The sequence below is a fragment of the Rhododendron vialii genome, chromosome 4a (assembly GCF_030253575.1).
Source record: "Rhododendron vialii isolate Sample 1 chromosome 4a, ASM3025357v1".
Taxonomy (NCBI): Eukaryota; Viridiplantae; Streptophyta; class Magnoliopsida; order Ericales; family Ericaceae; genus Rhododendron; species Rhododendron vialii.
In genome coordinates this window covers 29,958,771-29,985,948 of record NC_080560.1, presented here as the reverse complement: position 1 = coordinate 29,985,948, position 27,178 = coordinate 29,958,771, and the positions used below count along the sequence as shown (strand labels likewise).

At 38.6% G+C, this 27,178-nt stretch overlaps 1 protein-coding gene across 1 annotated transcript; it reads right to left on the bottom strand.

Annotated features, from left to right (window-relative positions):
• Positions 1–1,386: 1,386 nt before the first annotated feature.
• On the bottom strand, positions 1,387–26,918 carry LOC131324712 (fatty acyl-CoA reductase 2, chloroplastic-like). The gene is made up of 9 exons (XM_058356794.1): positions 26,571–26,918; positions 23,726–23,829; positions 21,647–21,846; positions 13,920–14,020; positions 12,222–12,432; positions 11,937–12,098; positions 11,771–11,852; positions 3,352–3,725; positions 1,387–1,798 (listed from the first exon to the last, which is right to left on the bottom strand). The coding sequence occupies exons 1-9, from the start codon at positions 26,866–26,868 to the stop codon at positions 1,630–1,632; spliced, it is 1,701 nt and encodes a 566-aa protein (XP_058212777.1). The 5' UTR covers positions 26,869–26,918; the 3' UTR covers positions 1,387–1,629.
• Between the last annotated feature and the right edge of the window lie 260 nt (positions 26,919–27,178).

Sequence of the window (27,178 nt, the reverse complement as noted above, 5' to 3'; positions counted from 1 at the left end):
TGCGCGCACCTCGGACTAATCCTTACAGCCCCTCCCACAACTGTTTCACACGCTTACGCATAGAGTGAAAGAATTGTTGGCAAGGAAAATCGAACTTGAATCAATGCACCTTTGTTCAACAAAAAAAAGTTCTTAGAAGAAAGAAATAACACTTGCACGATATATTCTATTTTGGAATTGGGCGAAAATTTTCAGTTGACCTAAACTAAAAAAGTTCTTGATTAATGACTAATTAAAGAAAAGTAGCATTTAATAGAAAAAGTGAAATCAAAAGGGGGCAAAGAGCAAACCTTGTTATTAAACAGCGCACCAAACTCCCTTCACCAAAAAAGAGCACACTCCCTCTTGTAGTAGGGAAAATGAAGGCCCATGACGTATTTTGATAATTAATACCTGCAAAGGAAATGCTAAGAATGATTAAGAACAATGGTGAATTTTCCGATACGAATTAGTACTTCTTCTTTTTTTATCCGCATACGAATTCTTCAGTATTACAGATCTCAAAAGAATGGAGGATGAAAAGTTTGTGGTCTTTGCCAAGATAATTGATGTTGAGTCAATAAATCAAGTCATTGAAAGACACCAAGTTTATTTGTTTGGCCAAATTTGATTTCTAGCCAAATTCGTCTACTTCACGCCAGTCTCATCTATAATCATTATGATTACACATCCACTTATACATCAAATAAATTAATTAGAGCGTATGTTATAATATTATCCAAAATAAATAGATTTACATAAATCGGACTGGGGCATGAATATCTCGTTTTCTTTAAAGAGATTGAAGCCGTTTGCGGTTGGGAAAAGTTTGAACCACCATCGATGTAGCAGAACTCCTCATATGGCTTGTCCCATGCATTCAGGATACAAAAGCCCGACTATTAAGTCGTGTCATTATGTGTGTTGGATCTAATTACCCTGCACAAGTAACTTGGATTAGAAATTAAGCTCCACCATTAGAACGCCAGCCCCTTACATTTAATCTCTTTAGATCAATAATACAGAAGTACAAATATAAAACAGTACTAGAAAATCTTGATCACCAGCCTTCAGCCTTATGCCCTGCTTCTGCTTTTTCAACGTGCACGATGCATGCATGCTTTATGCACATATATGCATAAAGGGAAAATTTCAGAATAACCCGGCCGCTTACCAAAATCATGCAGAGGCACAGCGAAGAGATACAATAATGCAAGTGCTTACACTTCCACCAGCCCCACAATTATGCACTAACAAAGACAAAGCTCACGGTAGAGAGTGGACTATATGGTCCATCACAAGCATAATGTATCTGCTTCACTACTATGTACGTACAAATTGAATGTGATAATCTGTTGCATTTCATGCTTCGTTGTTTGCTTCTTTGGCCGACACAGTCACAAAAAATAGAGAATGCACCCATATATATATCTAAGATATCCAACAGAAGTTGTTGAACCCAAACAATCTGGATATCAACATATTTACGTACCCACTGTTTCAATTTATTACTGGCTTCTTCTCTCCTTCATTACATACCGCACGTGGAATGTTTATTGTAATATTAAAACATCAAATATAGTATCCAACAAAAGTTGTTGATTAACCCAAACAATCTGGACATCAGCATCACTTAACCACTATTTTGATTTATTTCAGGCATTCTTTTATCTCCTTCATCAGATGTCGCCTAACACCTGGGATGTGTACATTCTTGATGTAATCTTTCCAATCTATGCTCCTCACATTGAATCCAAAATCCCTCTTTTCTTCTTCAGACATGCATTCCATCAGGTCCTCAGTGTTGCTATTATCAAACCTGCACTCAGTTTTTGGGATACATGATGAGCTTGAGTCATCTAAGCTTAAAGTTATAGAGACAAAGAACATATTCTTTTCTCATGTCACTTGAGAATTGGACAACTCCCCGTACAAAATATAATCGGCTAATGCTCTAGTGTTCTAGTTCTATATACGTAAATCAAGAATGCAAGAGCTAAAAAGTTATATTACGGTAACTGCTATATAGGAATAGTTTATTGGAACAATTTAGAATTAGCAATTAAGTTAGTTCAAAAAAAAATAAAAAAAATAGTTACATTGTTAACACAGATTCATGTATTAGGGTAATCAAGAGTCTAAGTATGTCTGACGCATGTATGATTGAGGTACATGTACTATGTATATTGGTGTATGATCGAGGTATATGTATTATGTATCTTGGTGTGTGAGCGGAGGTTCATGTGTGTGATTAATTAATAGCAGTCTTGAAGTATGTAAGACATTTACATAAGGTGTCATTGGTCTTTTCTATAGAATAATCCAGTTAGCCCCAGAAAACACATATCAAGATTGTAATGTTTAGTGTTTAAGGTACTTGTGCTCCTTAGAAGATCTGTACAGTAAAACCTTTGGGTTGTAACTCTCTATAGTGTTCTTTGTTATCTTGCACGCATACACGAATATGGTCTTGTTTGAGTTGCTTTAGTTATGCAGTACTGTTCAACGTATTCCAATGTGCTCACCTGACATAGCAAAAGCATCTTTTGTTTTTGTAGTTTTCAACATATTTTGCATGTACGGCCTGTTTGTTTGGCCGGTGATCGAACAAATGAGCTTTGATTGCAATAATTGGCGAAGGGATAGTACACCCCTTAGAATTAGAGAATACCTTCAAGGCCTAAGACCCGAGAAGTCCGCCCTCACTAATTAAGCCTTCCACAATATGATGTAAGAAGTGATCATCTGTTATTGCTGATTGTAAAAATGACTATAAGAGCCACCTTCAACTAGCAAAGATTTGACGTCTAGATTGGAGTCTAGTCTATGAAAATTCAACAAAGCCTTTTTCATGGTATCATCAGGGAAATAATATATCTCTTTAACTTTTTCCTGAAAGGTGTCGAGATCGTTGGGTTGTAGTACAGCACGTGAACGAATTCTGAAACTTCCCTAGGAAACTTTTATGGATCTCCTAGACGTGGTTCTCCTCAATTTTGGTTAAGGACGTTGGTCAAGCAAATCATATACTTGAGTGAAAGATTTCAATAGTCTTATACAAGGAGTCTTAGATTGTTTTCTTATACGAGAATTGAGAGTGTTGTTTACTTAGTGCGGAGCAAAGTCCAAACGCAAGATGAGGAAAATGCAAAGTTCTATATGCAAATGAAACACGCAAGGCAAAGCCAATATTAGTGCGAACGCAACAATGCGAAGCCAAGGCATCGCAAGGCCATGACGTCAAGTTATTCACTTTACAAAGAATTAAAACTTTGGGTGGAGAACAGAACTTGAAGAAGAAGAAGAAGGAAATAGAGTGCGAAGTAAATGCCCAAATATCTTCAATAAAAATTGCAAGAATAAATGTCTTACCTTCCACTATAGAATGCGAATGCTTTGTATATACCAGCCAAATGCTCAGCATATTGAACCAATTTGTTGTGCATGATTTCGCGTTTTCGTGGTGTTGTAAGCCCTGGGAGTTTAAAAGTATCTCTCCGAAGGTGAGCAGAAAAGTCATCCATAGAGTTAAAGCACTCGATCTCCTCAACATAAACTGGCCTCCCATTTGAGTTCAGGCATGGCATGGAATTAAAGTGTTCATAGCATGACCTCCAAAAGTCCTGGAAAACTAATGGGTTTACCAGTGATGAAGTAGTCTGATAGACATTAATTCCGGATTTCCTAGCACCACCGTGCTTTGCAATGGCTGCCAAGGATGCATTGACAACCATGTCAACGGGGACCTGCAACAAGTCATGTTAATTTCATAAAAGTGTCTCTAGCTTCAATGAGTACAAGAAAGCATAATACGAAAACACAATCTATCGTTAGGCTATTAATAGGACCCGGCACTCCACTCAACTGTAAGTAAAACTGTTGCCCAAAACCAACTAGCAGTGGGTGGAGAAAGCCACTAGACTCAGTGGCGGACCTAGGAATTTCGGACAGAGAGGTCACCTTTTGAGCATAAACTTAATAAAAATACTCATAATCTAATATAAATGTGTTCAAAAAAAATAAAATGAAAATAAAAAATGAATGTACTAATGCATCTACATTTTCACTAGATAATTATTACTACGTTTTTATTTGTGCAATTGGTAGAATTGTATGTGTTGGCTTTGTGGTAGTACAACTACCCAAGTCTGGGACTAGGATGACCTTGGTTCAACTCTTGTTAACTGAAAGTTTTGAAGAATTTTTCCCCCAACCGCGTGCAGTTAAAAACAAAAATCGAAGGCGGTAGCGAGTTTCAAACTCACGACCACTCAGCTAGAAACGGAAGGCCTTACCGCTTGAAGTAGACAGCTATTATGCTCTACTTCGGGTAGTTTAATATATATTAATTCTTGGTTTGATTCACACACACAAAAATCCCGATAATTTCAAGAGGGTCACATGACCCTCCAGTGCCTTAGTTGAGTCCGCCCCCGAATAGACTAGATGAATCAAGCTTGAGTCAAGAACTAAAAAAGAACTGTGACAAGTGTCCATATACTTTCTGCACTGTAAATGAGACAATCCCAAGAAGCTTTAATTCCTTACTTTCTCTATTTCGGAAAGAGTATTGGAAGCAGTGCTATCCATTGGTACCTGAAGGGATGGCTTTTGCTGCCTAGTCAGCTTTTCTACCATGATGGTTAGAGAACCAGTTGCCCCGAAATTCAGTTGACAAGCAATGAATCCAACATTTTATTTGAAGCCAAACAAGTTATGGGCACAATCCAATGGCCTAACACTAGGGTCCTAAAAATGGATCATGGTAGCTTATAGGCTCCAATTTGAAGCCTGAAAGAAGTGCTGCTAAAGTGTTTCATATCCCTAAGTAGGTAAATTTGCCCACCTCATTTTGAAAATTGCTCCCTCATCATGCAGTTCTTGATCAGTCTCACGCAGTATATGTCAAGTCTCAGGTATGGCCAAAACAAAACTTTCTCGCTTCCCTCATTGACAATGAGTGATTCATGTCCACGAGGATGTGAGAAGGAGCTTCAAGATTCGCTCTCCTTGGAGCTTGATAGTCGAAACAAAAGACAAAATGGATATTCCATACAATCATTACTACCATTACTACAGTTAAGCTATCTAACATTACTACCATCCATACAACATAGATATCCAAAATAAATGCGAAAGAAAACAGAAGAGATGAACCTAACAAAAAGATGAACATCCCGAAACACAACTGTAGACACCCTAATTTTGCTTGGCAAATGTTTAAGCCCCGCCTTGGGTGAATCCCGATGATAATATGGTTGTTCGTATGCTTTGATGAAGTGTGAAAAGTCCTACGAACTACGTGGGACTCTTAAGTAGCGAAGGAACACCTTAGAACTAGGGATGTGAGTAGCGAATAACACTTATTAGAGTGAGTGGAAGTGTGCAGACACGTGTTTTGGCCATAGTGTGGCTTCAACGTTCTTCGAATCGATCTACTTCAACCCTCTTTTCATGAAATAAACTTCCTTATTTTTGTGGTTGGAGTCTACCAACTTTTAGTACATACAGAACCCTTTTTATTGATATATTATAAGCCTCAATCCGATTTGAAAAAAGGGAGATGCGAGGATTTTACCAAAATGATTCATTTTCTGATCCACTTAGGGTATAATTGTCATATCTGTTGATGTAAAATTTTTTTTTGATCCAAACCACTTGGGTTAGAACTTAGAAAGTAGACTCAATAAGATTTTCAACGGTCCAAAGAACACGCAAATCCGAGTTCGGAAGTGTCCGAAACAAGCCCATGAAGTTTGTCCTGTTATGCAGATTTAAGGTTGCGGACGCCATATTTACAAGTTGCAGCCGCACGTTATAAGGTTGTGTGTACTCAATGTTACTCTTTGCCCATTTGACGATCGCCATTTTTTTGGCGATAGCTAGATCAAGTGGCGATCGCCAGAATCAAAAGTGGCGATCGCCAGATCGTTCTTCGCAGAGAACATTCCAGTACATAGATAAGCTTTGCAGGGTTCTTCGATCCGGTCAATTGTACTTATCCAATGCTCTCCAAACACTTAAAAAAAGAGTTTTGATGGGACTAAGTTCTATTTACAATTTTGCTATCAGCAGGGACCCAAATCCCGATCAACAATCTCGATCCCACGTGGAAGGTAAGGTCCCACTGCTCCCTTCCGTTCAAAGTTCAAACACGTGAGAAATAAAACCTTTTCATTTCAAAAAAATTTGGGAAAGTGAATATCACTCTCTTTCTTCCTATCTCCCTCCAAAAAACGATCCAGCACCCAACTCCTCCGGAGCTTCTCACATACGCCGGTCCACCATCGATTGACCACCACCGGAGCTCCTAGATACGCCGGGCCACCACCATTGGAGCCCCCACCGACTAACCAGCCCACCACCACCGACGCACCACACCACCACGATCTCCTCTCTTCTTTTTCCTCCCGCATTTCCCTTCCTCTGTCGTTTGGCTGAATTTATTTTGACTTAGAGCAAGACAAAAGGGTGTGGGAAATCTACAGTCGCGGGTAAATTGACGTGCCTTATTTATTTTCCTTCCTATTCCTATGTGGACATGTCGTAATAATGGGTCTCACATGACTGCTTTTCCTGGTTGGCATGGGAAAAGTATTCAGTGTTGCTTGTACCACCATGTACATTATCAGAGACTCGTACCCTCCAACATAGCACACTAACCCTAAGTCACATAATACGTGTGTGTGCATGCAAATGTCAAAGATTTAGGGTTTTCGATTAGGATTTTTAATTAGGATTTTCGATTTCTGATGGTATTGATCGTAGATGTTATTGTTTCTTTCAGTTATCATTCTCTTGATTGAATAAAGAGTTAACCCTCTCTATTTCTTGCTCTCTCACTCACTCACCTGAAAAGGCATTTACAAAGCTTGCTAAAGACAAAAATAATCCATACTTTTCTCTCTTTAATTTTCGATTTTCCTGCTTCCATGCATAATTGTTGTTTCTTCTGATAAGTAGAAATTGAATATAGACCTTGAAAGGGCTTCAGTCTTAGACTTAGATTGGTTGTGTAAAGTAGTTAAGGTCACTTGTAGTTGTATGGTGCAAATATTGTATCTAGACAAAGGGAAAATATTAGTACATATACTTACGCTGTCGTTTTCTCAATGACCAATTTATTATTTTGTAATTGTATGATTGTTTAATGTTTCAGTGCATTGTACATGTGGACTAGTTCAATTCTTTTTAAACATAGTTATGTGGGTATGCTCTTAAGTCTTGTATTTCTTATTTGTAGAATCATGGAAATACAAGATCAAAATTTGGAGGAAACTCAAAATTTTGAGGTGGTATTGGAACCTAAGGTTGGAACAAGATTTGAATCTGAATACGAAGCCTAGGAATGTTATGCTACTTATGCGAAAGCAAAAGGTTTTGGTGCAATCACAACAACCTCTAAGAAGTGTAACAAGGTAAAGTTGAATATAACTTATAGTTGTCATCGGGCTGGAAATGCCAGGCCAACGGGTTTGAATCCCATTAAATCCCATCCAACACCAAAAATAGGTTGTAAAGCCCATATGAATATCTCTTTGCAAGTTGATGGGAAGTTGACGGCGGATTTTCCAGATGGGACGGAAGTAAGGTAAAAAGGGATAAAGAGATAGTCGCCCACCACCTAAGTTAGGAATCAACGGGATACAGATATCACCACCCGAGGATTTAACTAAGGATATAGGGTGTAGGGAACCGCTCACCACTCAAAGGAATCCACCTAAGAGATACAGAAACGGGGAACTCGCTACCTATCGGAATCCACTGAAGGATAACAGTTAACAAGAAGAATTATCTTCTCACAAGCCAAAGGCTATTTTAATTCAACACACTCTTAAGATTTCATTCATAACAATAGAATTTATAGACTACTTGGAACAACCCTCCAAGAATAGGAAAAGACACTTGCATTTTCAAGACACAAATTAAAAAAGACTTGACCATAAACTAAAAGAAAAATGTGTTTGACTCTTTGAAACTCAAAAATCACTTAGAAACTTAAAAAGACTCTTTGATTGACACAATGACTTCTTGAATAATTTCAAGGACTTTGACCGGCATCAGAAGTGGATGTTGAATTTGATTGAATTGAACCATAACCATGAAATAGATCCAGAAAAAGTGAAATATCTTCGGTGCTACCGGAATATCCCACCCCATTCGAAAAAGGATAATTGAATTACACGCAGCAGCCAGAATCACAATGAACAAAACCATTGCCTCATGTGTAATAGAGGTAGGGGGGCCTAATAATTTACCATGGATAGAAAAGGATGCAAGGAATTTAAAGGATAAAGAAAGCCGCGTGCTGCTCAAAGAAGGGGATGCTGATGCAATGCATAAGTACTTTGTCAAAATGCATAAAGATAATACTAACTTCTTCTATGCCTTAGATCTTGATGAAGATAACCGATTACAGAATGTCTTTTGGGCTGATGCGTATAGCAGAGAGTTGTGTAAAGAATTTGACGATGTGGTCACCTTTGACACAACTTACCTTGTTAAGAAGTACAATATACCTTTCGCACCATTCGTAGGGGTCAACCATCATGGTCAATCGATTTTGTTTGGATGTGGTTTGGTAACACGGGAGGACACCGCTTCATTTTTATGGTTGTTTAAGACTTGGCTTTCTTGCATGAATGGTTCATACCCTAACGCCATCATCACAGACCAATGTAGGGCAATGCAAAACGCGATAAATGAAGTCTTTCCAAATACACGATATCGTTGGTGTTTGTGGCATATCATGAAAAAAATTCGTGACAAGTTGAAGAGTTGCAACGAGTATAAGGCGATAAAAACATCTTTGAACAAAATTGGGCAGAGCTCATCAAACAATTTAATCTACAAGGCAATGTTTGGCTAGCTGGATTGTACGAGGAGAGGCATCGATGGGTACCAGCGTTTGTTAAAGATACCTTTTGGGCAGGGATGTCAACAACCCAACGAAGCGAGAGCATCAATGCCTTCTTTGATGGTTATGTCCATTCCAATACGACCTTGAAGGAGTTTGTGGGGCAATATGAGAATGACTTGAGTAAGAAGGTGATGAAAGAAGAAGAGGCAAATGCCCATTCCTTAAACTTTCAAATTCAGAAAGTGTTCCCTTATGGTTTTGATGATCAATTTCAGCAAGCATACACAATTGGAAGAAGCAAGCAATTCCGAGAGCAAGTAGGCCAAACAATTGGGTGCAATTTGACTATTGGACCGGTAGTAAATGGTATTTCACAGTTCCACATTGAACAAGACATCCTAGTTAGAAAGAAAAAAAAAATTTAACACGTGCACTTTCCTTGTTCATTTTAATGAGGAGTCAGCAGAAACTAATTGCAATTGCCGGTTGTTCGAGAGTAAGGGAATGGTGTGCTCGCATATGATCTCGGTTTGGTCAAAAAAGAAGCTTGAAGTAGTGCCCGATAAATATATTCTACGACGATGGATGAAAAACTTGGTGAGGAGTCACACAAAAAATTAAGGTGAGTTATGTTAATTGGGAGCGCAAGCCCAAATTTGTTTGCTATGACAGATTGTTGAAGTTATTCAATGAGGTCGCCGACAATGCCATGTACTCCATTGCCAAGACTGATAGGATGGCGGCTAGGTTGCGAGAAATTAAAGTGGAGAATGACTTATACGATGAGGAGTGTCAAACCAATATGCCTATGATTGGAGATGTACAAAATGATTTGGAAAGTTTCCAAGATAAATCAAATACCGTGGGCGATCCAAGTGTAGGGCCTCGGAGAGGGCGACCGCCGACAAAGAGGAAACAATCAATGATTGGGCAAATTGTTAGGAAGAATACAAAATCAAACAAAAGGGTCCAATGTAGTCACGCCAAATGCAAAGAGTACACCGGTATACCAATCATTATAATTTATGCATTCCTTTCGATGTTTCACATAATTATGCTCATTGATTTGTATGATTTAGAATTTGACTTTGTTCCATTTTAGGATGTGAAAGTCCACACTCATGCTATGGGATTTCACGAGATTGTCATGCAAGAGAGTGGAAACATTACTGTATGTATAACTTCAAGGCGGTATATTCACATAGCCCTTACGGACTAGCCTTTTATTTATTTCAAGCTTTTTTTTCTTTGTTCTTTGCTATTTTTTTTTGTTTTTTGCTATTCTGGTTTAACGAGGAGTGACGATTGTCACAACTTTGTGGTGGTCGCCAGACCTGTATATTGCATGTGCCGATTGCTAGACCTAAAGTGGCGATCGCTAGTTTAGTTTTGTCAATTGCTAGAAGTTTCTGGCGATCGCCATAGTCTGTTGAACAGAGACTCAGTTTTCTTTGTTTTCTGCATGTTCCCCCTTTCCTCTCCCCCATTTGTAATTTTTTTTCTTGTTATCACCCATTTCTGTTTAATGGCTAAAAATCAAGTTTTTGCAAAATTAATGGAATAAATTGAAACGCTTCATGTCAAACAATTAGAGACCAACCTTTTGGTTGGGTCAAGAGGAGTAACACCTTCCCTTCATCATACCCTTGGCTCCCGAATTTAGAATCTCAATTTGGTTTCTTGATTCCTAAAATCAAGTGGCGACTCCAAACAAAGCAATGTGCGTTGCAATAGACACTATAGATAGAGACATGCTACAATTGGTGTCTAAAACCAAAGAGTGTCACTTATTGGCCATCCTGTGTGGTGAGACCTCAAAAGGGGTATCCACAACAACTCTTTCCTTGACCCTCTAAAACCCTAACAGGCATGACCCGAAAGGTCAAATCTTCCCGAGCCAACAACCCAAGGTCAGACACTCTCTAAGAAAATCACTCTTTCTTGTCTTTCAATCACATCACAACCTCCTTCATTTATTTTAACTCCTTTCTCGTTTGTTATAATCCTGTTCAATAACTCCAGCATGAGGCTCACTACTTGGGCCTAGCAACCAATATCGCACCCCTTGTGTGGCATTGATACTTCTTGGGCCTAGCTACTTCTTGGCCTGCTCAAGGCGAATAGAACACCACAATGCCTTGTCAATTATTGCTGAGTAGGAGTCAGGTTTCTGGAAGAAAATTCAATTGTCCCCAGCATATCGAGAAGAAGCAAAGAATAAATACCTTCAAAAGCATGGCCGGTCTCACCCCAAGTTCCAGAGAATGTCATTTTACACTCCAACATGATCACTAACCTCCAATCACAAACTACGAATAACTTTGTACCATTTCAAATACACTAGTAACACCAACACCAACGTCTTAAAACTTCCAACACTGGCTTAGGAAGGCATAGTTTTTGTACAAACATGAATAGAAGAACTAAACCAGACATGCTAGACTTCCTTTACCAAGACTTGCTAGATATCTCTTTAAAATAATTGCTTCGAGCATGTTTTGAAGGCTTAACCGTACAAACCATACACCCATTGTTTTTGCTATCAAATCTACGAAGAAACTAGAAAACAAGCAAAAATCTCTAAGCACTAAAAAGGAGAGCCCACATGGCATCCGTTTTGCCCCCTTATCGTAAAACAACAAGTGGAAAGTGTCAAAATAGTATGGACACCCCAATTTGGCTACATAAGTTAACTAACTCCCCACCTTGGACCCAATGATGAAGCTGGTCCCTATTAACAAAGGGAGTGACCAAGATGACTCTAGAATGAGAAAACCTCTCCCCAAACCTTTGAAACCTGTTGGATGGGAAGAAATAGCCCTTCTTTTGAAGGGAAAAAAGAGCACAATGATGCTCTAAAATGAACAATTTTAGCTACTTATGAAGATCGAGAACAAATTGTGCATTTTGGTATTATGCAATGAAACTTACCACGTCGATGACCGCATTTGGGTCAAACGGAAAACCAGTGAGCTGACCTTTTCCATAACCCAAAATAACTGGATCTAACATCCTAAAGAGAGAAAGGAGAGGTATTAGCATCAAAACGTTTACATGCAAAACAATTAACTGATAAGATGCTAACATTATCAGTTACCTGTTTCCTTGTATCCATCCCGGAAATGGTTCTCGGTAAGTGCTTTCAATAATACTAGGCCGAATTATGACGACTGGTATGTCTCCTCTCAGATTTTCAATCATCATTTCTCCCATGGCCTTCGTGAACTCATAGGTGTTGTGCCATCCATACTGATTTGCCCTGATTAATTGTAACTTATAACTGATCATTGGTGCGACAGAAACTTAAACAAGTACAATGTTTAATTGGTTTGCCTCAATCTCTTGGTAACAGGAAAGTAAAGAGGTAGGACAACCATCTCACCTCATTATCCCAAAGTTTTTCATCATTTGAGCAAGTGCATATTCCGCAGAAGATTTCTTTGAAACCAACGCTAGCTTTATTTCATTTTCAACATCCAATGCAGGGACAAATGTTTGCGGTGTCTCAAAGAGAAGCATCTCTCTTGCTATGTAATCGCCCATGCGAAGTGGGTTTTCCATGATGCAACCTTGCCTTCCACCATTGACATAAGCTCCAAGAGCAACAAAACTTACATCTATGTGGAGGAGTTTGTCACTGATGTAACATAAAAGTTACAAACATCAATCAGTAACTTCATTTGAAGACCAAAGCGTCATCTTAATGGATGATGTACCTTATAGGTGCCATGCCCCAGTCCGAATACCATTACCAGTTGCTAGTGGCAGTTTTCCCTTTAGCTATTTTGCAAAAGATTGTTTAAGAAAAATCGCACTTTGTACTGTTGGGTGTATATTGCGCCAAGGTATTGGTGCATGGCAGTTAAGAAGTACGGATAAGGACATGGAATACAACAACTGAAGAAAAACTGGGGGATAAACATGACGGGGACAGTAGGAAAATTTACTTACGTATTTTATGACTTCTTTTTTAATTTTTCATATTCTCTATAAAAAAAAACCCAAAGACTAATAGAAACTAACACCGACTTGGCACAATAGAAAGTAACACTAATTCTACATAACTAGTAGAGATCCATCAAACTGAAGACATCCGACACGCAAGTGACAAGTTTTCCAAATTTAACTCTTGAAACAAGTATTTTATCATCTGAAGCATGTCCCCGGGTCCCCAGTGTGTACCATGCTTATAATTTAACAACATTAATTGAGCACACCACCAAGTGGTGTGTCATATACCAAATCCTCATCCCAGACATGTCCGACATGAATATGCGACCATTTTGCTGTGGCGGTGCTTCAAAGCATGGTAGCTTTCACAAATTAAATTTGTGCAAACTACCAACACTTAATGGAGCAAGTAAAGCTAAACTACAGAAACACTACTGTTGTGTTAGTCAAGAAAAGAAACCAAGCATGAGAAACGAAATATACATGTTCAAGTGATATAAACCATAAAAAGATTGGATTCTTTTACAACTCTCTTTTCATTTCTTCTCACTTTCATAACTCTACCAAATCAGGGAAAACAAGTTTGATTGCTTATTTTCCCTCACATTCTTTCTTCTCTAAATCTCAAGATCCAAAAACTGGCCAAGTTTCTTACCATATTCTTGTTGCCCAAACACACAGGAAAATGAAATCTACTAGTCGTTATGCAAGAAGATGGCCAAAGGAAGTCCTCTACCTCCCTGACCCGATTCACCCAAGTTGGGGTATTGATCCATCTGATTGGTAGTCCTGGTTAAACAACTAGAAGTATTAACCAAACGGTATCCCCTCGACTACCTTGTTGATGTAGTTTTTGACTCCTCGCGATTCTAGTGTTTATCACGAGAATGCGAGGGTAAAAAGGGGAATGTTAGTGACTAAGCCCATTCAGAAGTTTGCGCGTATGATGTCCGGGTGTATAAATTAATATGAGCAATGAAACCTAATGGGATCCCCGTGGCCAGCCTTCTTTGGCGAATTCTCATGGATGATAATTTTTTTTTTTTGACTACAAATCCACCGCATGGACGATGCTTTCATATACTTCCCTGTTTATACTTGGGAGAAATTAACCCTATCTTTTGCATACCTGTTGAGATATGCAATAACAGCTTCAATTCCTTGCATTTCTTTGTAAAGCTTATCAAGTGTTTGGCTCCTTTTGTGTTTGTGTCAAGAGCAACATCATACCTGCAAATACAGAAAGAAATCATGTAAGCACTCCATTAAGTCGGCTTGGGAAGCTGTAAGGTGGGCACGGCCTGTGGGGCCTTGGAATAAAGTGATTTGGTTCAAACATCTGTGTCCGGCCTATATTGCTATGGATGGCTGTTCTAGGTAGTTTGTCCAAGAAAGAAATAATGCAGAAGTGGGGGTAAATGACAGATTTTATGCGTGGTGAGGATGGGGTTAAAGCCATAGCCACCTATTCTTTGAGTGTTAGTTATTTCCCAGATTCGGGGCATGCACTTGATGAGGAGGTATGAGATAACAAGTACTCCTTCCAGTTTATCTCATGAAGTAGAATGGGCTAGTCAACATAAGAATTGGAAGGGTTTAATTACAGTGTATAAGCTTGCCTTGGCTGCAGCTTTTTATACCATGTTTGCCGTTCGGAGAGAGAGAAATAGTAGAATTTTTCATAACATTAAGAAGGATGTGGATTATGGTATTAGGATGGTCGAATCATATCCGAGACCTTAAATAAGCTCTTGGAGAAGAATCATGAGAACTTCCAAGAATCAGTCCCTGAGTACTGCTGGAACATTTCCTCTTGTATTTTACCACCTCAGCAATTGTTAGAGAGTTTGTTCCTATTGATTCTGCTAGTAGTAGTAGATTGTTCAGGGCTTTTGCTCCTTGATTCCTGTGAACTTTGTAGACAGTTTGGAATAAGACCCAAAGTTAGGGTTTACTTTCTCATTAAGTTCTATTCATACAAGTGTAAAGAAATAATTACATGCAAGGACTTATCTTATAATATACTTACAAAAGAGATTAAACTAAATACACTTGAACCCATAACTTAACACTCCTCCTCAAGTTGGTGCGAATATATCGATCAAGCCCAACTTTGAACACAATGGAGTGAAAACTCTTGCTACCAAGCCCTTTCTTGAATATGTCGGTCAATTGGTCTTCAGATCTCATAAAAGGCATACATATCAAACCCTCGCTCAGTTTCTCTTTGATGAAGTGCTTGTTAATCTCTACATGCTTTGTTCTGTCATGCTGAACATGATTATAAACAATATTTATGGCAGCTTTATTGTCGCAGTAGAGTTTCATAATACCACTATCAGAAATTCCTAAATCACGTAACAAGGTTTAGAACCACAAGAGCTCACAAACACCATGAGCCATAGCTCTATACTCAATTTATGCGCTAGACTTGGCGACTACTGATTGCTTCTTACTTCGCCAAGTAATCAGATTTCCCCCAAGGAAAGTACAATAGCCAGAAGTAGAGCATCTATCATCTACAAAACTAGCCCAGTCGGCTTCAGTAAAGGCTCCAACCGCATGTGACCATGGTTAGAGAATATAATTCCTTTTCCTGGAGCTGATTTGAGATACCTCAAAGATGCGATAAATTGCATCTAAATGTGAAGTAGGAGGATCATGCATAAACTGACTAACAACGCCCATTACATAAGTAACATCCGGTCGAGTGTGAGCTAAGTATATCAAACGGCCCAGAAGTCGCTGATACCTCTCATTGTCAGTGCACTCCCCCACATTACCACTAAGATGCTGATTCGCCTCAATATGAGAATTTGCAGGTCTACAGCCCAACATATCTATTTCTTCCAAAAGATCAAGTATATAATTTCGTTGGGAGATAAAAATACCTCTATCAGGCCTTGTCACTTCCATGCCAAGAAAGTTTCTTAGTGATCCCAAATCCTTAATCTAAAATTCTTGAGTCAGACTAGACTTGAGATTAAGAATTTTATTCACATCATTGATTGTCATTATTATATCATCAACATACACAATAAGGACAACAATCTTACTAGCGCCTCCCTTGATGAACATAGTTTGATCTACATGGCTTTGTTTGTATCCAAATCCCAACATAGCCTTGGAAAATCTGCCAAACCACACTCTAGATAATTGCTTCAGCCCATAAAAGGCATTTTTCAATCTACACACCTTCCCTTCAGCCTCAGAAAACGAGAAATCTGGTGGTACATCCATATACACCTCCTCTTCTAACGCACCATGGAGGAATGCATTTTTCACATCAAATTGTTGAAGGATCCAATTCAAATTGGCAGCACAAGAAAGTATAGCTCGCACAGTGTTCATCTTTGCTACTGGTGCAAACGTCTCCTCATAGTTAATACCATAGGTTTGAGTAAAACCTTTGGTAACAAGTCTCGCCTAGTATCTCTTAACTGTACCATCAGCATTCTGCTTAACAGTGAAAATCCATTTGCATCCTACTGATTTATTTCCTCCTAGAATTGATACTAGCTCTCAAGTGCCATTCTTATTCAAAGCTATCATCTCTTCTACAATAACTCTTTTCCACTTAGGTATTATGAATGCATCCTGCTAATTCTGTGGAATACATATAGAAGAAAGAGACGAAACAAAGGCATGGTACGAAGGAGATAAACGATTATAAGAGACAAATTAAGAGATGGGATGTTGAGTATATGACCTAACACCTTTCCGAAGAGTAATTGGAAGATTATCAGACTCAATAAAGGGAGGTTCAATAGGAGAAGATTCATTACCAGATAAGTCAGCTGAGGAATCTGGACCTGGAGCAAGGGATTGTAATTAACAAGTTGGTATTAGACATGAGGACTCTCCATTCTTCTGTCTAATGTAGGTCTTTAAGTTAGACCCTTTCAAGTTTCAGTCATTGTGGTAGTTCCTCAATATTGTCACAAATGTCATGAGTTGCTCTTTCAGCAGACATTGGTTCCTCTCTAAATTGTTTCCTTTCCCCCTCACCATGATTATAAAAAGAGGTAAGCATCTTTTCCTCCATCATCTCTTCCTACTGATGATCCCCCTAAAGAGATGGAGTGGAGAGCGAGTAAAATGACACTATTTCCCAAAAAGTAACATCCATAGAGACATAAAACTTTCTAGAGTGAGGATTATAACATTTATAGACCTTCTGGGTAGGAGAGTATCACAATAAAGACACACTAATGAGCTTTAGGACCTAACTTGCCCCTAGAGGGATGAGGGGTATGAACAAAACACACAAAACCAAACACCCTCGGTGGGAGAGTTGTGACGCGAGAACTATGAGGAGGACACTCAATAGGAGTTTTGAAAATACTAGATGACATACGGTTGATAAGATAAGTAGCAGTCAAAATCGTCTCTCCCCAAAAATATTTGGGAACATTCATGGTGAATAAAAGAGAGCAAGCTACCTCATCAAGATGACGATTCTTGCGTTCAGTAACTCTATTTTGTTGTGAAGTGTCAACACAAGTCATCTGATAAAGAACGTTATTTTCTTCTAGGAATGCCCTAAAATTCCTATCTATATGCTCAGTCTCATTGTCACTACGGAGAATTTTAATATTCATATCAAATTGAGTGTATACCATGGCATAAAAAGATTTTAAACAAGAAAAGACGTCACTTTTAGATTTAAGTAAATACACCCAAGTAATATGAGAATAACAGTTAATAAAAGTGACAAACCACAGAAAACCTTTAAGAGAGGTAACAAGGGAAGGACTCCAAATATCAGAATGGATAATTGTAAAAGGAGACGCACTCTGCTTATTAATAGGAGCATAAGAGGAATGTTTATGTCTTCCAAACTCACAAGCTTAACAAAAAAATGACTCCTAGCTAGGACAATGCTTTATTAAATTAGAAAAAAATTTCTCTAAAATTTCAAAGGAGGGATGACCCAATCTACAGTGACACTTATGTAACGTAATAAGAGCTGAACCCGTATCTGCTTGCAGAGCAAAACCACATGACATGGGTAGACGATGTGCAAACTCCAAAAAATAGAGGCCACCATGTGATTTACCATTGCCAATTACCTTCCCCATATTCAATTCTTGAAAGACACAATGAGTAGGAAAAAAGGTCAAAGAACAATTTGCAGAATAAGTTAGGCTACTAACAGATATAAGATTAGTAGCAAAGTTGAGAATATGTAAAACTGAAGAGAGAGAAATAGAAGGAGAATAGCGAACGGAACCCTTCCCTGAGATAGCAGAGAATGATCCATCTGCTGTTCGGACCTTATCCTTACCAAAACAAGTAGAGTAAGAATCAAACACAGAGGAACACCCAGTCATATGATCTGTGGCACTAGAATCTATAATCTAAGAAATAGCAGAAGAGGTAGTAAATACACTAGTCGGGATACCTATGTGAGTAAAATATGATGAAGCAGGAGCTGCTGTGGAAGAAGAAGTTATAATAAATTGAGAATCAACCCGAGCCATAAGGCGCCTGAGAGTTTGTATCTCCCCTTGAGAAAAATCACCAACGTGATCAGATGACGCCTGAATCCCAAAACTGAATCCAGAATCAGGCAATGTGCCAACTACAGACTCCGAAACATGAGCCTGGGCCTGAGAACGTACCGAACCACGACCATGGCCATCACGTCCACCCCCGCGCCCACGAAAGGACTTGCCATGTAGCTTCTAACAAAAATCTCTGGTATGACCAATACTGTGGCAATAATCACACTAGAGTGACGCACGATCAGAAGGTCCGCTGCTAGTACCAGACTAGGACTTGTCACCCTAGAGAATAGGCCCACTACCAGAACCAAAATGACCCTAAAGAGTAGCAACCAGGGCAGAACGATCAAAAATAGGAGGGTGCAACATAGCACCTCTCCACTCTTCTCATGCTGGACAATAAAATAGGCCTCTCCCAAAGATGGAAACGGAACATGATCCAACACCTGCACTCTAATCGGATCAAACTGCAAATCAAGACCAGCAAGAAAGTCACAAACACGCTCTTTCTCCATCCTTTTTAGCCAATTAGCAGCATCCACAGTACAAACAGCCTGAAACCCCGGATAATAATCAAATTCTTGCCATACTCCATTCAAGTCAACAAAGTACATAACGACGGAGCGATGATTTTATTCCAATGTACAGAGTCTTTTTCTTAACTCAAAATACTGTGCATCATTACCTTGTTGCGAATAGGTTTAGACTATAGTAGTCCAAATCTGATGCAGAGTATTAAGAAGCTGGAAAGTATGGCGAATATTAACTCTTATGGAGTTAAACAACCAGGTCATGATCAACGATTTCTGATATTAAACTTCTTAAGTTCAACAGCCTCAACAGGTGGAGTAACAAGGTCTCAATGAACTCTGACACCCCTTTGGCCTCGATAGTTAAAGTAAAAGTGCGAGACCAAACCAAATAATTAATACCATCCAATTTAATATGATAAATATCCAGAGGAAAGTTATCTAGAATCCCTACACGACTCAACTCATTCTTTGTACTAGTAGAAGCCGTTTTTGATTTCGTTGACATCTTAACAAAATATGCAGTATAGAGCTACAAAGCTTCTAAATAATCTCAACCCTTGAAGAAACTCAAAAAATCACACATACTCAGTGGTGTACAAACTGTCCAGTGTTGTACAAGTAACCCAAACACAAACGACAGAAAAAATAGAGTGTACAAGATTACCCAGTGCTGGAACGTGATTGTAGGAGGTCAAATACAAGTCACTGGTGAGATTCAGAACTATACGTGATACCACAAAGGTTGTCGAGCAAGATCCAGGCACTATCGGAAGTCATACAGTGTCGTAAGGCGTAATGGAAGCAGATACAAGACCTGGTCAGAGGTCGAAGGCGATGGAAAAAGAGATTCAAAGGCTAGTCGAAACCTAGCAGGCCTTGTCGGCATTGGAAAGATCAGTTGGAGGGCCAATGATGGTCAACAAGGGTGATAGAAGTTGTTATCGAAATGAAAACAAGGCCTGGCGAAGGCAGATTAGGGCAGAAAGGACTGATCGACTTTGTGAAAAAGGAGTAGACGAGTCTGTCAGAAGGTAGAGGAGTCTGTCGGAGGTTGCCCAGTTGAGCAACAAGCAATTACGTCTGTCAGAGTCAACTGGAGTTGCTGAAACGAAGCAAAAAAACAACGAAGACCCATAACGTAAGCGATCGTACACTCTAATACCATGTGAACTTTTAGACAGTTTGGAATAAAACCCAAAGTTAGGGTTTACTTTCTCAATACGTTCTATTTATACAATTGTAAAGAAATAATTACATGCAAGGACTTATCTTCTAATCTACTTATAAAAGAGATTAAACTAAATACACTTAGACCCATAACTTAACAATTTCTTATCAATAGATAGTGGTTCTTCCAAGGGTATGCCCTGTTGATCTTGTACCATGGTTTTTGTTTCAACGAACTAATGTCTTACCCACGGGAAAAAAATAAGAAATCAAGTAAGATTATGTGCACTTGTATGTGTATCAATACTTCTATATTTTCTCAAGTGATAAGTGATAACTGTAGTGGGGTCTTCCCCGGGCAAAGGAAAATACGCTAGAATAAGTGCGAAGTAGGTCACCGTATGGGGCCGCGCCACAGGCTATAAAAGCTGACCTCGTGATGAGCACAGGAGCACCACGAGGAGAGCATCCGAGTTGATGTACGTGGCAGCACAGTAGCACCACGAGAAGGTGCGTAGAGCCAAGCAAGGTTATAAGAAGACGATAATGGGCAATGGTGCCAAAACTAATTGCCGAACAAAGGGTGCAATCAGCTGAGTTAGGCCGACCAACGAGATGGGAGGCTGAAACAATCCAGAATGTTCTAGAATGAGCCCCTTACGTAATAAAGGGGAATCCCGCGAATAAGGGAATAAGATATTCTGCCATGAAGGGCAGGGGTAAAGTTACTACATGGAACGAATTCTATATGAGTAGGAGGATCCTAATGAGATTAGGATCCTCGGTTGATAAGGGAAGAGAGTCCCAAAAAGCTAAGTTTCCTGTACGGGATAGGAAACTAAGGGCAATAAGGATGCTTAGGGAGCAAGTCGCGCGAAAGCTATAAATACGAGGTAAACCTAATGAAAAGAGGTACGCAGCTATCAGCTCTAAAATATACTTACGTGTGTTGAGGTTTTTTGTTAGTACGTGCTCTAATTTAGGCATCGGAGGGCCTTTGCTGACGAGAGGTAAATGTGTGCTCACCCGTGTTTGCAAGTGTAGGTTTTAGGGTTTCCGGCAGGGCTGTCACATGTGAGGTGATCCGTAAGAGAGTTATTTTTCCTTTGGCGGATTTTATCCGTTACAATAACTATACCACCAAATAGCTTGATACCATAACACAGTTGAAAACTTGAAACTAATGGGCCCGGAGTGCCCTCATGGATTTGGGTACATAATGTTACTCTCTGTAGCCGCTCTAAAAACAAACTTAAGGGTGCGATGTCGAATACCATAAAAGACTTAATTAAAGCTCGCTCTAATACCAATTGATTTTAAGAGAGATTGTGGAAAAACGGTCCGATACCAAAAAGTCATGGGTTTGAGTCGCATGAGCTTCATCCTGCGGGATGGATTATTGGGCCCAAAGTGCCCCATGAATTTTGTTACACAATACTACTCTTTTCGACCGCTCTAAAAACAGATTTGTGGGTGCGATGTCGAATACCATAAAAGACTTAATTGAAGCCCCCTAACACCTATTGATTTTAGAAAAGATGGTTTTAAGAGAGACGGTAGAAAAGCGGTTGATGGAAACAAACTAAGAATTTAATTAAATAGAGGGGGATAAAATAATGAAGGTGAAAATCAGATGGCCTGAAAGGTACCTTTCCTCAAAGGTTGTGTTGGCTGCAGAATTTACAATCACATCTACTTGATTTACTATCAAATCAGCTGTGTCGCCTTCTAATGCAAGATTAGATTCACAAACATTTCCTACCACAGGAACCAACTTGTTGAGCATGAAAGCTTCATAGGATTCTCCGTGCTTCTCTTGGAGACACTTGAAAACATCTGCATTTATAATCTGTGACAGAACACAAAGTAAGTTAGAACAGAAAGTATTTCTGCTTTGGCAACTGTCGCACCAGTTTTGATGACTGATATTTTTCAAGAGGGCGGAGGATCTATTCTCTAATTTTAGGGCAATAATTACAAGTACAAAAGATGATTCGTTCTTTGGGTGAACATTTCCGTCACCAACTGTCCACTGGCAGTTTTTTTTTGGCCCTTTTCTTCGGCAATGCCATAGATACAAGATCTAACACAATTATATTCGGAGCCGTCCGCACATGAACCACAAGATGCATGTGGAATCCGCACCTTAAACGGCTCCAAATTAACACATCTTTACCTGAACAACAACAGTGATGGGCTACATTTTAAGAAATATGGCTGGTCTAAACAGCAACAATGATGGGCACATTTTAAGAAATATAGCCTATTCCACGTGGTCAGCTGGCCTATTCCATTCCAAATTAAAAATTCAAATAATTCAGTTAAAATTTCAAACTATTTTAATGAGCATTGCATGTGACTGTAAATTATGCAGCCAACATAACCTTTGATGAAAGATTAAGGACATCTAATTTTCTCTTTTATTATTTTATCCCCTCTCTATTTAATTAAATTCTTGGTTTGTTTTAAGTTTTCAACTGTGTTATGACTTGCAAGTAGAGTGCAGTGCAGTTGGTCCCTCCCTTATATTTTCATGTACATGAGCAGGGTTTGATTCCCCATTCCCGTAAGTACCCATCCCCTCCCCAAGCCCCCTAGAATAGAGTAGATTAGCTTTAAAGAATGACAAAAAAAAAAGAAAAGAACTGTGTTATGACTTGGAGAAAGCCGACACTAAATGTTTTCCTGTTTAATTCAGTCAAAATTTCAAACTATATACCCCATCTATCCCAATTTGTTTGTCCAATTATCGAAATTCGTGTCTTTCAAAAACATACTTATATCTTATATTTTATAATGTTTTTTTTTTATGATTTTGAAGATTTTGTATAATAAAACTAATTGAGATCTATCAAATAAGATCCATATTCAATATTAAAAATATTACGAATTAAAAATTATAGACAATTCTTTGAGATGTCAAACGCTTCCAAAAAGTCAAAAAGAGGACAAACAAACCGGACTCCATAGGGCAAAACAAATCAGCTCACTTTGGGTTCTGCAAGGATGATTTGAACCACTCTTTTTTCTTATGTTTATGGGTTCTTGTAAAAAATTAGCTCAACTGAATGGCGACAGTAAGGGTCATTTCGGACTCCATAGGGCAAAACATAGTGATTCACCCTACGAATTATGAAAAAGTTTTTACCATTATCCGCTTTAGCGGAATTGTGTCACAAACCCAAAAAAAAAAAGTATTCAAAAAAAAAAAATGATTCGAATCATCTTTGCGGGACTCAAGGTAGGCGCCGCGAAGAATCTGTGCACGATCTGTACTACAATTAGCTGGATCAAAATTATGCTCCGTCCTCCAGCACAATATACATGCATAGTATCTATCGCTATTAGACGTTTCTTAGAGGATTATTGTTGGTCAAGGATGAGAAAGAGAGTAAGTATGCTAGAGCAAGGATTTATGTTCGGGAGGAGCCGAGCTCAAAACAAAAAGCAAATTCTACCACAACTTAGTGGAAAGCCTTAATAGCAATATTATTTCAAATTTCTAAACACAAAATCCCCAATCCCTAATTTAATATGTCAGAAGAACATGCAATGCTCATCAAAAGTAATAACTTCTTACTACAAAAGGCAAAAACAAAAAAATTAAGGGGGGACCTAGCCCCACCCAGCCCCTGTATACATCCTCCTATTGGTATTAATGCAGAATGGGCGAAAAAAAATTACTAAAAGAGAAGATGGACCAAAATTTCGCATGAACAAACATGTACCTCATGCTTCAATCTTTCTTTTGCAGCTTCCTTATTTTGTGCCTTGATTAGGAGATATATTCTGCCCAAATCAGGGATCGTCCTTAGAATCTTCTCCACAAGAACTGGATTTGGAAAACACATAAAAAGTTAGGCTACCACGGTAACAGTACCCCATATCAAACGGGAAAAGGTGGTGAAGTTTGGTTATGGAGTTGATGGTAATTAATGGAAGGGCGGGAGAGAAACAAGAGGATGATGTGTATGGAAGATTTTTTATTTTACAGTGGCCTCTCTCTCTCTCTCTCTCTCTCTCTGCTTGGCCGAAGTAATGATGTGGTGAGTTTTCGGTCAAGAGTGTTTATTTTCAAGCGGTGGCTGATAACTGGGGCAATCTTGGAGGGGAGCTGGACAGTGGGTTGTGGAAAAAGTTGTGAGGGTTGAATTTGCCTCCTAAATTTGCGTTGTTTTTATGGAAGGTTGTTCATAGGATTCTTCCGGTTAGAGAAGCGTCGGGTCGTAGAGGGCTTGGTGGGGATGTTGTTTGTCCAGTTTGTAGGTTGGAGGGGAATCTCTGGAGCATCTGTTTTTTAGTTGTGAGGAGGCAAGGAGAGTATGGCGCGCGGACATCAAATCTGGGTTTGGACTTTTCTGTGGGTAATCCAGTCAAGGCATGATTAGTTCATTGGTGGAAGATTGTGCCTGATAAGTCTATTTTGGTTGAATCCTTTGTGATAATGTGGATTATTTGGTGTCATCGCAACAAATGTTGCGTTCGGCTGTTCTCAGGATTCGCTGCCGCAGAGGTTGGGGGAGGTTTACAGAATTGTAGCCATGATTAAGGGATTGATGGAGAGGTTAGTTTCGGTGTTTGGGAATATCAGTAGTGGTGGTGGGTGTGGGTTGAAGCATGTGATTTGGAGGAATGGGTTGCTGGGGGATGATGCGGTTGAGAGGCTCCTGGTTAATTGATGGAGCGTGGAGGAGGGACTCTTGGAGAAGTACAGCGGCTTGGTGCTCGGTTAGAGAGGATGGTGCTGTCCAGAATGAGGGTGCGGTTGAGGTTTTTGCGAGTTCTGCCTTGATGGTGGAAGCGCTTGCAGGTTTGGAAGGCATTGAACTTGGCCTTTTGTGAGGAAGTGGATTGCGGTGGAGATATGCACGGACTGCTTGCAATTGGTGTATGGGCTAGGGCGTTAGATCTAGTTCATGTGAATTTTCGTTTGACCCAAAAAAATGATCTAGATCATGTTTTAGTTAGGCCGGTGTTGGTTGATATACTCCCTCCGTCCTCATTCTTTTGTCCATCGTCCTATCTCAATCGGGTAAAAATTAATTATAATTTTTAATAATATTATATATATGCAATATAGATTTTGTTTGATTAGATTTCAATGAGCTCTTTTAAAATATGCTTTCAAAATTATCTAAAAGATTATAGATTGCAAAATATAATTAATTGAAAAGTGAGATGGACTCCCAAAAGGGATTAAAGAATTGGGATGGAGGAAGTATTAGATTTAGCTTGCAAGGAGAATTGAACCTAAGACCTTTGGAGTGAGTAAACTCCTAATGGTATTCACAATGGCATAATAAAAAATGGATAAACAAAAGTTGCCATATCAAATTTTGATTATATGTAAGAAATTATTAAGTTATCAATGTAGAGGTTCACAATAACATAATCAAAATTGAATAACTAGAACTTGCTGGCCATATCACCTTTTCAAACTATAAAAAATATAAACTGTGAACACAAAAAATAACTTTTCTAAAAATAATTTTGAAACTAATAAAAACTCTTTATTAGAAATAGAAAATAGTTTATGAAAAAAATTTCAAAAAAAAAAAACAATGCTCTTAAAAATAATTGTGTAACTACGGTTTTAAAATTGCATAACCAAAAATTTCCAGTTTTGGCTACCCAAAAATCAAAATTTGATTATTTCTAAGGAGGTTGCTAACATCCACTCATGCACTCACACGTTCATATAGGAACAAAATTCTTGAAATGTAATTCAAATAAAATTGCACAATAAAAAAGAAATATCTTTTTTCGAATATAAATGTTATTTGGAAATTCAGACCATTACATAATTCCCATGTGAAATTTTGAAACAGCAAATAGACAAGAAAAATAAGTGGAGAGAGATAGATAGAGAAAATTTATTAGGAATTGTGCATAGGGGTTTTGAGACTCTCAAACAAACAAGATCCATCGGAGAATGAATCCATCTTAGGGAAACATGTGATACGTGATCACTAGCCTTAATATTCACGTGATCACTAGCCTTAATATTCTTCTAGGATTTTCAATTTCTATTTGTTCGTAAATTTAACTATTTTGGTTCTACTTGATATTTTATTTGTCACATTTACAAAGAAATATCTTTTTTTGTGCCACATAAATCGCGTAGTATTAATTCTGCTTATTTTGTTAGAAAACATGATATGGTTTTATGCGGTTTTTTAAGAAAGTGGAGAATAAATTGAACCAGATTCCCTTCGTTCACTCAAAAAAAATACTATGTACATAATATACTTAGTCCTACTCAGTATACCAGCTATACTTTTCAGGTGTATAGTTTTCACTTTTCATTTTCTTATTCTTGGTTGGCTCCTTGCCATCCTTGGTTAATTTGTTTTTTCCTGGATTCTAGGTAGCATATTATTCAAAAAGGTTGCATATTAGAGTGCGGTGTCACCCTCGTTATGATGTTGTCTATCCTTGGATCCGTTTAATCTTTGTATTCATTTCTAAGGTTAATTGGATTTTTTTTTTGTTTTTCAGGAAAAAAAAAATGGAAAAAAGAATGAACAGACACAAGAAGAATAAAGAAAAAGGGAAGAGAGAGCGTGCTCTTACCTTTAGCAACGAACCCAGTGGCACCCGTAACAAGAATGTTCTTGCCACTGAAAAATTCAACAATTCCAATACCCTTTGGCAACCTTTTTGTAGACATTGATGGTGACATTGTTGAATGATCAGTACCAGTGCTCTTCGAAGTTTCTTTTGAAAGTAGTCTTGGATTGACATTCCTTTCTTGGTAGCAACCAATACTAATCTTCTTTTCCTTCTTCAACAGCAACTTTTGATTACTACCCAACAATTTTATGGATTGAGTTGATCCAATTGAGGAATTGTAGAACAACAAAGCACCCATGATTCCCTGGATAATTCAGACACAAGCGATATGACACTTATACTGATCAAACCATAGGTCTAAAGTTAGGTATATGCTAAGCTTTTCTTTTTTTTTATCGGCAAAAATAATATTTTATTAAGCGGAAAAAGGGGAAGGGGATTCGAACCGAAGGTTGGAAAATGCAGCTGGATGGGAACAAAGCCCATACCTACACACTTATAGGACAAAGTTCAAAATGCCTGAAGGCCTAAAATGCTCAGATAGGATCGTTATCCCACATCTTTTTAGGGTTGTTCAAATTGGTTTAATAGAGGGAATAGAGAAGTAA